The sequence below is a fragment of the Trichechus manatus genome, unplaced genomic scaffold, assembly GCF_000243295.1.
Source record: "Trichechus manatus latirostris isolate Lorelei unplaced genomic scaffold, TriManLat1.0 scaffold00027, whole genome shotgun sequence".
In the NCBI taxonomy this organism is placed as follows: domain Eukaryota; kingdom Metazoa; phylum Chordata; class Mammalia; order Sirenia; family Trichechidae; genus Trichechus; species Trichechus manatus.
Genome location: NW_004443963.1, coordinates 2,482,127 through 2,495,640, shown reverse-complemented (window position 1 = coordinate 2,495,640; position 13,514 = coordinate 2,482,127). Strand labels below are relative to the sequence as shown.

At 42.9% G+C, this 13,514-nt stretch overlaps 1 protein-coding gene across 5 annotated transcripts in view; it reads left to right on the top strand.

The window, feature by feature from the left end:
• The first annotated feature begins 638 nt into the window (after nucleotides 1–638).
• Nucleotides 639–13,514, top strand: part of GNPTAB (N-acetylglucosamine-1-phosphate transferase subunits alpha and beta) — a 126,980-nt gene continuing 114,104 nt past the window's right edge. The window contains exon 1 of one of the 5 annotated variants that reach the window (XM_023728957.1): nucleotides 639–881. In XM_023728957.1, coding sequence (XP_023584725.1) covers nucleotides 765–881 — 117 coding nt within the window. In that variant the 5' untranslated portion in view covers nucleotides 639–764. Of the gene's footprint in view, nucleotides 882–1,097; nucleotides 1,173–13,514 lie in introns of those variants that run through there. The other 4 variants (XR_002823639.1, XM_004373758.2, XM_023728959.1 and 1 more) reach the window with 4 other exon arrangements.

Genomic DNA, 13,514 nt, shown 5'->3' with positions numbered 1-13,514 from the left:
ACACATTTGTCTAGTTCATTTTTTAAGACCTGACCCTCAGCACTATGCTAGACACCAGTCATTAAATACATATTTAATGAATATATGAATGAATAAATTTAGGGTTAGCACATTTAGCCCAAAGGTCTCCTCTTCCAAACAATATGGTTCACAGGGAAGGAGCCCCATACAGTATCTCTTAGCTCTTAAAATAATAATTTCCCAATTATTGCCAAAGCAGAAGAGACTTTATGCACAAAAATATTCATGGCCATCTAGCACAGTCTGTCGCACAGTCTTGATGCAGGGGCTGGCCCTGAGCAGCCTTCTAAGCCATCTCGGTAACTGGTGAACCAACAGTCTCTGGATTGCCTGCTCAAACCCGGTGAGCAGATCCTAGCGTAGGTCGGACAGACAGCCGCGCACGCGCAGAGTGGGAGGGCACCTCGTCTTCCCTCGGCCCCTCCGCCCTCTAGGTGGCGCTGGCGGCCCCGCCGCAGCCGCACATACCACGCCTCTCGCGGAGCCGGGCCCGGGCGCCGCTGGCTGCATTGTGGGCTCCGGGTCCGCCTCCGCCTCCGCCGCGCTAAGGGCGTGGGCTCCGGGCTCCCGGAAGCGGCGGCCGCGGCGCGGAGCCGAGCAGGCTTCGGTACACGGAGCGGCAATGCGCGGCTGCCGGAGGCTGTGACCTGAGCCAGGCGGCCCTGCGGGGTTCCCTGAATGGCGGCTCGCTGAGGCGGTAGCGGCTCCTCCGGGCGTGGCGTGGCGTGGCGGCGGCCGGAGTGATGCTGCTCAAGCTTCTACAGAGACAGACTTATACCTGCCTGTCCCACAGGTATGGACTTTACGTCTGCTTCGTGGGCATCGTTGTCACCATCGTCTCCGCCTTCCAGTTCGGAGAGGTGAGTACCGGCGTCAGAGCCCCAGCCAGCACTGCTTTCCCTGAACCCACACGACCCTCAGGGCGCCCCCAGCCCCTGCCCTCGCGGTGCCCCGAGTCGTGGCGTGCTGACTTTCGCCTCCTCATCTTCCCTGCAGCACCGGGACCAGTTCCAGAATCTAGCCTTTCCCCGTAGGCGCCGAGAGCCAGGATCCTCTCCCCGGGCTCCCGTTTCAGCATTTGGGGTCGACATCTCATCCCCTCGACTGTTTTGGGGGTTGATGGTCCTCCTACCGACTCCTCTTCCCTCCAGGTGCTTTCTTCAGTGTCCTCACGTTATTGGAGTTTCTTCCTCAGGCCCTGTCCTCCCTCCCCAACCCGCACTTTCAGATCCTCTCCCGGGACCTAGAGTTTGTGTCTTTTCCCGTTCCTCTGTGGCATTCTTAAATTTGTATTCCCTGCTCCTCCTGCGGTTTTTCTTCTCTGTGTCACCTTTCTAATCTTTTAACCTTTGACAGAGGAACCTTATTTTCTTAATCTCATTTTTCCCGGATGGCAAAACCTTTGTCCAAGGGGCGTGTGTTGTTTGCACGTGAATTTGCAGTGGAGAGAGTGTACTGGGCCAGAATTCAAAGGATTTAGGTGTGAAGGGGGCTTTTTGCACTTTGCTCTGTTATTTTGGACAGCTGTACATCAGGTAGTCCGTAGAGGCTCTACTGGTAGGTGTGCACACACTGACGTGAAAGATTTCTTGGCAGCTTCAAACCCGTGTCCCTATTCTCGGGATCAGCTGAGGCTAGGGTACCCTTCACGTGATGGGAGAGCAGGGTAACTGCCTTGGACGCCAGCAGTTAACCTCTTGGGAGCCAGCCCAAACCCTTGGGTCATGGGATAAGCTAGTAATGGTAGATTTCAGATCACACAAGCCCAGCCTTCTCGATCTGCTGTTAATGTACAATCAAATCGTTAGGTTAGGCTGTAAACTTTTCAGGGTCCGGGCAAGAAGTTAATGAGGTGGAAACACCTAGGATTAATAGGTTTTGTGCCCCTTGACATATATATCTTCAATATCTTCTTGAATGATACAGCTCTTTGGCTTAGGTTTAGCAGTATTTTGCTGATTATTTCATTATTGACAGTCTAATAGGATATTCCTTATCAGAAACAAGTGTATAGAGAATATGACCACGTCAGAACTGGAATAAAATCACATGAAAATGTATGTCATTTTAGGGAACACCACTTTAACATTTAAATGTCTCCGGCAACTGGGGAAAAAGCTGTATTTTCAAGATGTTTGGACTCTGTCTCCTTGTTTTAATTGGAAGTCACAAAAGGTTTTATTTATTTTTTATTGTAAAAATATATATAACAGCATTTGCCAATTCAACATTTTTCAGGTGTATAGTATAGTGATATCAATTACATTCATCATGTTGTGCAACCATCACCCGTAATCGTTGCCAGATTTCCCATCATGATAAACAGAAACTCACTGCTTCCTAACACAAAAGGTTTTAAGTTTAACAGAATGGATTTTAGAAATGCCACTTTATACATTTGCTTGAAGTCTGTATGTACCCTTGCTGTATTGTTAGCTACTGCACCCTTGCTCCAAGCACAGTGCCAGGTACAGAGTAGGCAGTTTAAGTATTTGTTTAATGAAAGAACGAGTTCTATGGCATGATTTCCAAGTGTGCACTTATGGTAGTTTTAGGGGATTGGAAGAGAACAAGTCTTAATAGGGTAAGGATGAGAAGGTGCCCTAAACTTGGAAGAGTGGAATATGTACTTAATATTATACCACCTGCTGTTCCGTCTTTATTTCATATGTTGCAACTTAATATAGTGAATGTATCTATGCATAGTTAAGTGCCTTATTGCCGTTAGAAGATTTTTTAACCTTGATTAATTTTAAGCTAACTGTTTAGTAACTCCTACTCATTGTGAAGATGACTTAAAGGCATCAGTTGTTAAGAGTTTTTCAGTCTTTATTCTTTTTCCTTTCATTCCAAGCCTGGTTACTCATGTGCCAAAAAGAAAGATACTGGTTGCGGTCTTGAAATGGCCACTGATCTTAAAATTTGGAATGGAGAAAAGAAATCAGGAAGGAGTAAAGAATGTCAACGGGCGGAATGCAAGGTGGAGGCAGCTGGCTTAGTACCACTGATGTATCATCTGTGGTTAATTTGTTCAGCACACGGGAAAAGAGGAGGAGAAGGGTTCTGCAGACCTGGGTTTGAATGTAGACTCCAGTAATAATAATCATGATAATAGCTAATGCTTACATGGCGCTTACCACTTGCTAGGTACTCCCTTAATATATTTAAGTGGCTTATATACACTGGCATACTGGTTAAGAGCTATGGTGCTAACTAAAAGGTTGGCAGTTCAAATCCACCAGCCGACCCTTGGAAACCCTATGGGGCAGTTCTGCTTTGTCCTGTAGGGTCACTATGAGTTGGAATCAGAATCAACGAGTTTTTTTATATGTATTAACTCATTTAATCCCGACAATGAAGGAGCCTTGGTGTAGTGGTTAAAAGTGCTGGCTGCTAACTGAAAAGGTTGACGGCTGGAACCCACCAACTGCTCCACGGGAGAAAGATGTGTCCGTCTGCTTCCTTAAAGATTTACAGTCTTGGAAACCCTGTGGGCAGTTCTCTGCCGTGTAGGTTCACTGTAAGTCGGAGTTGACTCCGCAGCAATCGGTTTGGTTTTTGGTTTGTTTAATACTGACACCATCACCCTTGTGAAGTAGGTACTATGAATATACCCTCTTTACAGGTGATGCAGCTGAGGTATAGAAGCTAGGTCACTTGTGTAAGTCCATCTAGCTAGTTTGTGGCAGATCTGGGCTTCAGCCCCAGACAGTCTAGTTCCAGAGCTGTGCTCTTAAAGCACATATCTTTACCATGTCTCAGAGAGCCCAGACTGTCCCTTACATGATCTTGGGAAGGACTCTTAACCTCTCCGAACCTTAGCTTCCTCATCTTTAAAATGGAGGCAAAAAAAACTTTCCTTTCAGGATTGATGGTGAGGATCAAATGAGACCTATATGTAACTCGCCTAGGATAGTTCCTGGCACATAGTAGACCCTCAATAAATGGTAGTAGCTACTGCTACTGTAAGGAGCCCTGGTGGTGTAATGGTCAAGCACTCGGCTGCTAACCAAAGGATATGCAGTTTGACCCCACCAGCTGCTCCGTGGAAGAAAAGACCTGGCAGCCTGCTCCAGTAAAGATTTTTTTGTTCTGTGCCGTCGAGCCTGTTTCGACTCATAGCATCCCTATGTGACAGAATTGCCCCAGAGGGTTTCCTAGGCTGTAATCTATACGGGAGCAGATTGCCACGTCTTTTCTCCCGTGGAGCCGCTGGGTGGGCTCGAACCTCCAGTCTTTATGGTTAGCAGCACGTTGCATTGCGCCAGCAGGGCTCCTTAAGGATTAGAGCTTAGGAAACCCTATAGGGCAGATCTGCTCTGTTATATACGGTCACTATGAGTTGACACTAAAAGCATTAAGAAGATCTCTTGCCCCTGAGGGATCGGGAAGGGTGGGATGCAGAACTCAAATTCTAGTAAAAAGACCAGACTTAATGGTCTGACTGAGACTGGAGGAACCCCAGAAAGCAGGGCCCCCGGACTCTGTCCAGCCCAGAACTAAAACAATTCCCAATGCCAACTCTTCAGACAAAGATTAGACTGGACTGTGGGACATAAAATGATACTTGTGAAGAGTGTGCTCAAGTGGATACAGGAGACTAAATGGGCAGCTTCTGTCCGGAGGTGCGATGAGAAGGCAGAGAGGGTTAGGAGCTGGTTCAATGGACATGGGAAATCAGGGGTGGAAAGGAGAAGTGTGCTGTCACAGTATGGGGAGAACAATTAGGGTCACATAACAATGTATGTGTACATTTTTGTATGAGAGACTAAGTTGAATTGTTAACTTTCACTTAAACTACAACAATTAAAAAAAAAAAAAATCAGCCAATGGTTCCCAACAGTCTGACCCACAACCAATTAAAAAGGAAGAGGGAAAGTGAGAGAAGTAAATGGATCAGGACAAGTGATTCAGAAGTAAAGCTTTGAACAAGAAAAAAAAGAAAAGATCTCTGTTATCATTTATGTTGTTAATATCTTTTTCCCCCCTCTCAGTATAAGAGGTGTTGGCTGATACCTTTTGATTAAGCTATTTGTGTACATATCCAAATTTTAGGGGTGCCAAGTGGAATTGAGTTAAAAAAACAACAAAAAAACACCGAGCTGGTTGCCGTCAATTCTGACTCATAGTGAGTGACCCTGTAGGACAGGGTAGAACTGCCCCATGTGGTTTCCAAGGAGCAACAAGTGGATTTGAACTGCCAGCCTTCTGGTTAGCAGCCAAACTCTTAACCACTGTACCACCAGGACTCCAAATAAATATTTTTATTTTCTCAAGTTGAGTGAGTGAAGTACTTTTTGGAGAATGCTTGGGAAGTACTTGACCAAACAAAAGCTGAATTGTATCCAAAAATGACATTCCCACAGGGCATCCTGATGGTACTAATAGTCTTGGAAGTGCATTGCCTCAGGGGTAAGGGTGGCAGGGCGGAGCTTTTGTCTGTGGTAGACTAGTTGCCTTGGGCAAATCACATGGCCTCTGGGAACCTCAGTTTCCTCCTGTACAAATGAGGACACTAGGTTAACTCTGCTTTTATGACCCTTTTCAGCTCTGAAACTTCCACTTTTAAATATTCTTTATTTGGTACTGTATAATCACTAAAACTTGTGCTTTCAAGGTAAAAATTTATTATTTCAGGGCCGTCATTATTTAGTTGAACTGTTTATATACAAGTCCACAATCCCTTTTCTAAAACCTTTAGAACTACTGAATTACCTTATAATTAAATAGCAATATTTTTTACCGTGAAATGTATGAATACTCCCACTCAATGAGATAGGTAGACTATAAATAGCCTCAGGTCAGTTTAAGTCAAGTTTTGCCACCAAATGAGTTCAAGTCAGGTCAAGTTTTGCTGCTAAGTAAAAGAAAGACCTTTGATTTTCAGAGCTTTTTTGGATTTCAAGATTGCAAATAGAGAATTGTAGATCTGTGGTGTATATGTGTACCTGTCTGTGCACACGTGGATGAGTGGTGTGTGCACATAAAATAGATCACTTCCTTATGCATCAAGTATGGAAAGAAATAATCACCCAAAAATTAATTTACATAAAGAAGTCAGAGGTTCAGATAGACTCTACCCATACCGGATAGTAACTGTTCCTTGGTCTCCCTGCTCCCTTTTGGTCACCTACCTTCCATTGCCATTTTGGATTCCAACCATAAAACCAAACCCACTGCTGTCGAGTTGATTCCAACTCATAGCGACCCTGCAGGAACAGAGTCAGACTGCTCCACAGGGTTTCCAAGGAGAGGGTGATGGATTCGAACTGCCGACCTTTTGGTTAGCAGCCGACCACCATGAGACAGAACCCCCGCAGTGCTGTATTCTTTACCTGGCTTCCTCCCCTACCGTGTTGTTTCCTTGGCTGGGTTCCCTCTCCCTCAGCTTTGCATTTGAATCCTGCTTTTGCTTGGAGGTTCTATGTAAACCCCATTGCGCCTGTGTAATATGGTTAAGAATGTTGCTGACATAACTTGTATGAACTCCCTACTTGTAAGCCTCTTTAAAAGTAACCTACCTGCCTGCCCGCCCTTGGCGAGCAGTCTTGGCAGCAGCAGCTCCGACTGACTCCGTTTTCCTTGTACAATGAAATATAGGTGCCTTTCCTGTTCTCTCACCTCAATCTCTCATTTATTGGCCAACGCGAGTCATGCTGAGTAAGAACCTGGGGTTTCTACCCGGTAACAACCGCACCACCAGGGCTCCCCATTTTGGATTAGTCAGATATTACTGTTCAGTGAGGATTGAAAGCTGGGTCGAGCTCAAGTTATGTTCAGCCTCAGTGACTAATTTCTCATACTGGCCCAGTTGCAAGAAGGAAATTTAGTTATCAGGTTTGTATTTGATATAGTTCACTCATTAAACAGATATATTTTGAATGTGTTCTTTGCCAAAGGCAACAAATAGGTGAAGTCGAAAGACCTGGCCTGAGAGTCAAAGCCAGCCTCTGGTCGAATTCTAGCTCCATCACAAACTGGTACTCAGTGGTTCCCAATCTGTGTTACTCTGCACTGCTCCCTGGCTCTGGGCGGCTACTCTTGTTTGTTTTGTATAGATTTCTTTTGGGGGAAAGGTTTTCCTGTTAAAAAATAATATTTTAAAACTGCTAAACTAGATTTCTAAGACCCCTTTTAGCTTTAGTGTTTTGTGAATATACATTCATTGAATGCTTCACAGGAAAAAGCATGAAATACAATGTAATGGAGTTTGTGCTACTGAGAAAATGCCAGTGGCCTCAGAGAGCCTTTTTGAAGTGGTCTTGTTCTTTGTGGGGATTTAAGAGAGATACATGGCTGAGCTAACTATCAGAGCAGGGACTTTGTCTTATTCTCTGCTGTATGCTTAGCACTTAGAGTACTAAAGCTGTCTTATTCTCTGCTGTATGCTTAGCACTTAGAGTACTAAAGCGTTTGGTACCCAGCAGGTGCTATGCTGAACGAATGAATGAATGAATGAATTGGGTGATTTTAACCAGCATTCTTTCAAGCTTGTTTCCAGTAAAAAGTTTTCTACTCTCTGACTCAAACCATCTGTTGTTATTATTGTTAGCTGTTCTTGAGTCGGCACCAACTCATGGCGATCTCCTGTATAACAGAATGAAACGTTGCCTGGTACTGTGCCATCTTCATGATTATTGGCATGTTTGAGCCCATTGTTTTGGCTGTTATGTCAATCCATCTCATTGAGCATTTCCTTTGTTTTTTCTGACCTCTCTGCTTTGACTAATCGCAATGTCTTTTCTAGTGATTAGCCTTTCCTGATGATGTGTCCAAAGTAGGCAAGTCTAAGTCTCACCATCCTCGCTTCTAAGGAGCATTATGGTTGTATTTCTTCTATGACTAATTTGTTTATTCTTCTGGCAGTCCATGGTATATTCAGTATTCTTTGCCAGCACCACAGATCAATTCTTCTTTGTTTTCTTTTTCATTGTCTACCTTTCACATATGTATGAGGTAATTGAAAAGACCATGACTTGGGTCAGGGGCACCTTAGTCATCAAAGACCATCTGTAATTACTTTTTATTTCTCAGACATGATTGGCCTAATTAACTTGCACATTTTCATGCTGTGAAAGTCATTCCAGTACTGTGCTGGTAGCTTTCTCTGAAAACCTGAGGCCTGCTCTTAGATTTAAATGTACTTCATACAGTGGAAGGGGCTTGCAGAAAGACAAAGAACTATAGCTCTTGCCTTTGACCATTTTTATCTAGTTGCGATGAGACCATGATATACATATGGGGACTTTGTAATTGAATACTTGAGTAGGTACACAGTAAGAGTTTAGAAAGGAGGGGAAGAAATTGATGGGTGAAACAGCCTAGAGGAGGTTCAGAGAAGTCACAGGGAGGCAAGAGCCTTAGGGGAGGCTTAAAGAGGAGTACGACTCTAAACAGACCAGAGGGGCGGCAAGAAGACTTTAGGCAGTGGAGGGAATAATTTGAGTATAAACTTGGTAATATCAGAAAAGTTTATTATCTTTTTTCTTTTTGAATTATTAGTGGTTTAAAAATTGTTGCTGGTATTAGTCAGAAGCACTTGGTTGCAAGTGACAGAATCCCAACTCAGACCTCGGCTTAAGTAAAAAAGTAACTTACTGACTTGTGTAATTGAAATATATAAGTGAAACTTCAGGTGAGGTTGGATCCAGGTACTCAAATGATATCATCAAGCGTCTGTTTCTGTATTGTCCTCCAGCTTTGCTTTCTTCTGTGTTGGGTTCGTTTCTCATGCAAATTCTCCCCATAAGGGAGCAAAGATTGCTGCCAGCAGCTCCAGCTTCGGTTCTACCAGTTTAGTAAGTCCAGCCAAAAGAGAGCTGCTCTTTCTCATTAATGCCAGCTAAACCCAGGCTGCCTGCTCTGCCAGGGGAGTGAGTGCCCTTGTTATGCCCTGGTGAACCACTTGGATCACGTGCTTATCCCTGGAGGTAGGGGAGTGGGCGGGGCTGTCAGTCACAACTGAACCACATGAACTGAGGAGGGGCCACTAATTTCCCAGAGGAAAATCATGAAGCTGTTATGAAAGGAAGGGCTAGAGCAACAGATGTCCTAGTTGAGTCAAAGTCCATTTCCTTTCCTTGGCCTTGCTGTTGACATTGTGACTGTGATAGCTGGTTGCCCTTCCATCTTGTTCTAGAAGACTTAAAAGTGGGCTGCTTCTATTTTTATTATTTTATTGTGAATCTGTCAACAAGATGTTGAGCAAATGCTAATTAAGCACTAAGGTCCCATCCTAGGACTGTTCTCCCCTGGGCTATATAGTGCTCTTGAAGACAGGAGCAGGAGACCTGCCTCCTGGGCTGATGCCTGAGATCACACTGAAGGGTGTATTGATCTTTAGAGACACAGCAGAAGAATTCATAGTTCTTTACCCCAATGTGCTTTATTATGGTTGATACGAAAGGAGAGGGAGCAAGCTGCTTTCTTAATCACAGCTTGCGCTTATAAGGAGCCCTGGTGGCACAGTGGTTAAGAGCTTGGCTGCTAACCAAAAGGTTGGCAGTTTGAATCCACCAGCCACTCCTTGGAAACCCTGTGGGGCTGTTCTGCTCTGTCCTATAGGGTCGCTGTGAGTCAGAATCAACTCAACAGCAACGGGTTTGGTTTTGGTTTTTGTGCTTTATAATAGCATATGTAGTCTTTCTCTCTGATTTCTTCTACACTTTATGAACAAGTGTTACTGCAATAGATTATATATATTCATGTTATTTCTTTTTAAATTCCGACTGTTCTTTAGATAGGTTGTTCCAATCTTTTATGATCCAGATGCAGTATTTTTGGCAGATGATTAGTCAGCCTATATGTGATTTATACCTGCACTAAATTAAGCAGAAAAAGAAGCGATCTTTCAAAAATGTTACAGCAGACTAAGTCACACTTGTGGAGAGTAGGATGCACTCTGTAATCAGATGAAAACCATATTGCCCCCTTTAACATGATTCCTTAAAACAGCTTCTTCTCAGTTTATCTTTCTCTTTTGATATACTCTCTTTTCTTCATTACCTCATTCCCTTAACTTCATTTCTGTCTCATTCATTCCAAATTAGCTAAAGCACCTTTACTAAATTTCCAAAAGTTGTTCATTCGACAGAGATTTACGGAGGTATTTACTCTGTGCCAGATACTCTACTGCTTACTAGACATGCAAAGAGGTTGAGTTTCTTTACCCTTGAGGAACTCATGGCCCAGACAGAACAAGCAAGTAGACAGAATACATCGTGAGAAATGAAGCTGTAGAGATAGGCATGGGTGTCAAGCAAAGCTTCCTTGACAGGTGACATCTTAGCTGGACCTTGAAGGAGATGGCCAGCAGAACCTTTTTTTTTTTTTTCTTTTTAAAGTGAAGGATGTGAAAGGTGTAAAGATATGGATAATGAGACATACTGTCACTTTCTAGGAACAGAAGTGGTTCTGAAGGCTGCTGCATCACGGGCTTAAAAAACTAAACCCTCTGCGTCAAGTCAGTTCTGACTCATAACGACCCTATAGGACACTGTAGAACTGCCTCTAAGTTTTCCAAGGCTGTGATCTTTATGGAAGCAGACTGCCACATCTTTCTCCTGTGGAGCCACCGGTGGTGGATTTAAACCATCAACCTTTCGATTAGCAGCCAAGTGCTTGACTACTGTGCCAGCAGAGATCCTTATTATGGGGGTAGTGGAGCTTAAAGGGAGCCCTGGTGGTAGGTACAGTACTTAACAGGTCAGCTGCTAACCAAGAGGTCGGCAATTCGAATCCACCAGCTGCTCCTTGCAAACCCTGTGGGGCAGTTCTACTCTGTCCTACGGGGTCACTGTGAGTCGAAATCGACTTGATGGCAGTGTTGTTGGTTTTCGGTTTTGGAGCTTAAAGATGGAGAGGCAGACACGGGCCTGTTTGGGACTTGCCTAGTTGGTGATGCTAAGGAATTTGAGTTCATCCTGAAGAAAATGGGGACCATCAAAGGATTTTAAGTAAACCAGAGACCCATTGCCATCCATAAATCTTTACAGAAATCTTCCATAAATCTTTATGGAAGCGGACTGCCACATCTTTCTCCTGGGGAGTGGCTGGTGGGTTCGAACCGCCAACCTTTCGGTTAGCAGCTGAGCTCTTTAACCACAGTGCCATCAGGGCTCCTGATTTTGAGCAAAGGAGTGATAAAATCAAACTGTGTTTTAGAACGATTGCTCTGGAAGTAATGTGGAAGATAAATTGCAGGTGGAAGACTATAGGTTGTAGTAGGCAAAGATTCCACATTGAGTTCTATGCTTCAGAATCAGCAGGCTTTGAATATTGTTATTTAGAATTGTACAATGGCCTGAAAGCAGGATGCCTTTGCTTTTGGAAACTAGCCTTATCTGTTGCTGATTTATTGTATGACTTTGAGCAAGTCTCTTTATTTTAAAGTTGTCCTTATTATATAGTATTTAAAGTAGAATAACTTAATGCAAAGTAACTTCCAAACCTCTGAGAGCCTGGCATTTGTAAGTAAGCTATTACCCTAAGCCAGCAGTTCTCAAAGTGTAGTCTTGGGACTCCTGGTGGTGCCTAAGACCTTTTCCAGTGATCCTCAAGGTCAAAACTATTTTTATAATAATATTAAGACATTATTTGCCTTTTTACTCTCATTCTCTTCTGAGAGTACAGTGGTATTTTCCAGAGACCTGCTTGATACGTGACATTGCAACTGAATGCAGAACAGACAGATATTCCACTTGTCTTCTATTAAGCCAGATATTAAAGAGATTTGAAACAAAGAAAAAAGTTTCTCTCTTCTCTCACTATTTTTTTAAAATAAAGTTATTTTTCATAAAAATATTTATGCTAACCTGTTAATGGGTTTATTTTAAATGAGTAAGTATTTTTAAAAAATTTAAGTGTTTTAATACAGAAATATCAATAGACATAATCCATTTTAGAAAAGAAAACTCTTTGGGATCTTCCAATAATTTTTAAGTGTAGAAAGGTTCCGAGACCAAAAAGTTTGAGAATGGCTGCTTCAAGAATTTAACAAGAAATATGTGTTACCGCTGTTAACTGTCATGCAGATACAAAGATAAGCTACCATGCTGTCTCGCCATTCTTGCTCCATTATAATCCATTCTCCACCCTATAGCCAGAGTGCATTTTTAAAAATGTGAATCATTATATCACACCCACTGTACATGGTAAAAAAAAATCCAGACTCCTTCCGGTAGCATGTATAAAACCCAAACCCACTGCCGTTGAGTTGATTCCGACTCATAGCAGCCCTATAGGACAGAACAGAACTGCCCCATAGGGTTTCCAAGGCTATGAATCTTCATGGAAGCAGACTGCCACACCTTTCTCCATGGTGCGGCTGGTGGGTTCAAACCACTGACCTTTTGTTTAGCAGCCAAGCGCTTTAACTGCTGTGCCACTAACATTCCGTTGCCGTCGAGTTGATTCCAACTCATAGTGACCCTATAGGACAGAGTAAAACTGCCACATAGAGTTTCCAGGGAGCGGCTGGTAGATTTGAACTACCAACCTTTTGGTTAGCAGCTGAGCTCTTAACTACTGTGCCACCAGAGCTCCTTAAATATGCTGGCCCTGCCCACTTCTATGAGCTCTTACCGTTGTGTATCATGTTAAGTATTGCTACAAAAATGTTGAGTAACAAATCATTCCAAAATTTTTTGATGGCAACAGGAGCAGCAAACTGCGCCTGCTTTTGTATGGCCCATGCACTAAGAATGGTTTGATTCATTTTTATCTTTTTACATTTTTTAAATTGTGGTGAATATATCGGTAACAAAACATTTGCCATTTCAACAATCTTCACCTGTACAATTCAGTGTAAGAATGATTTTTAAATGGTTAAAAAAGTTAAAAGAATAATATTTCATAACACATGAAAATTATATGAAATTCAATATTAGTGTCCATAAATCAAGTTTTATTGGAACACAGTCATGCCTGTTCATTTACGTATTGTCCATGTCTGTTTTGGGAGCCCTGGTGGCACCTTGGTTAAGAGCTTGGCTGCTAACCAAAGGTTGGCAGTTAGAATCCACCAGCTGCTCTTTGGAAACCCTATGGGACAGCTGTCCTCTGTCTTACAAGGTCGCTATGAGTTGGAATACAATGGGTTCAGCAGGTTAGAGGGCTGTTTTCTTTTTTTTGTGTATGTGAATTTTTTTTTTTTTTTAATTGTACTTCAGGTGAAGGCTTACAGAACAAATGGTTTCTTATGAAACAGTAGTATACACATTGTTTTATGACACTGGTTAACAACCCCACAACGTGTCAACCCTCTAACTTCTCAACCTTTTTTTTGGTGAAAATACACATAACTAAAGATACATGATTTCAAAAATTTCTACATGGACAGTTCAGTGACATTGTCTACGCTCTTCCAATTGTGCTGTTATTCTCACTTAAGATGAAGGCATACAGAACAAAATAGTTTCTCATTTAACAGTTACTACAAATGTTGCCCTATGACAATGGTTAACAATCTCACAACACATCAACAATATCCTTAC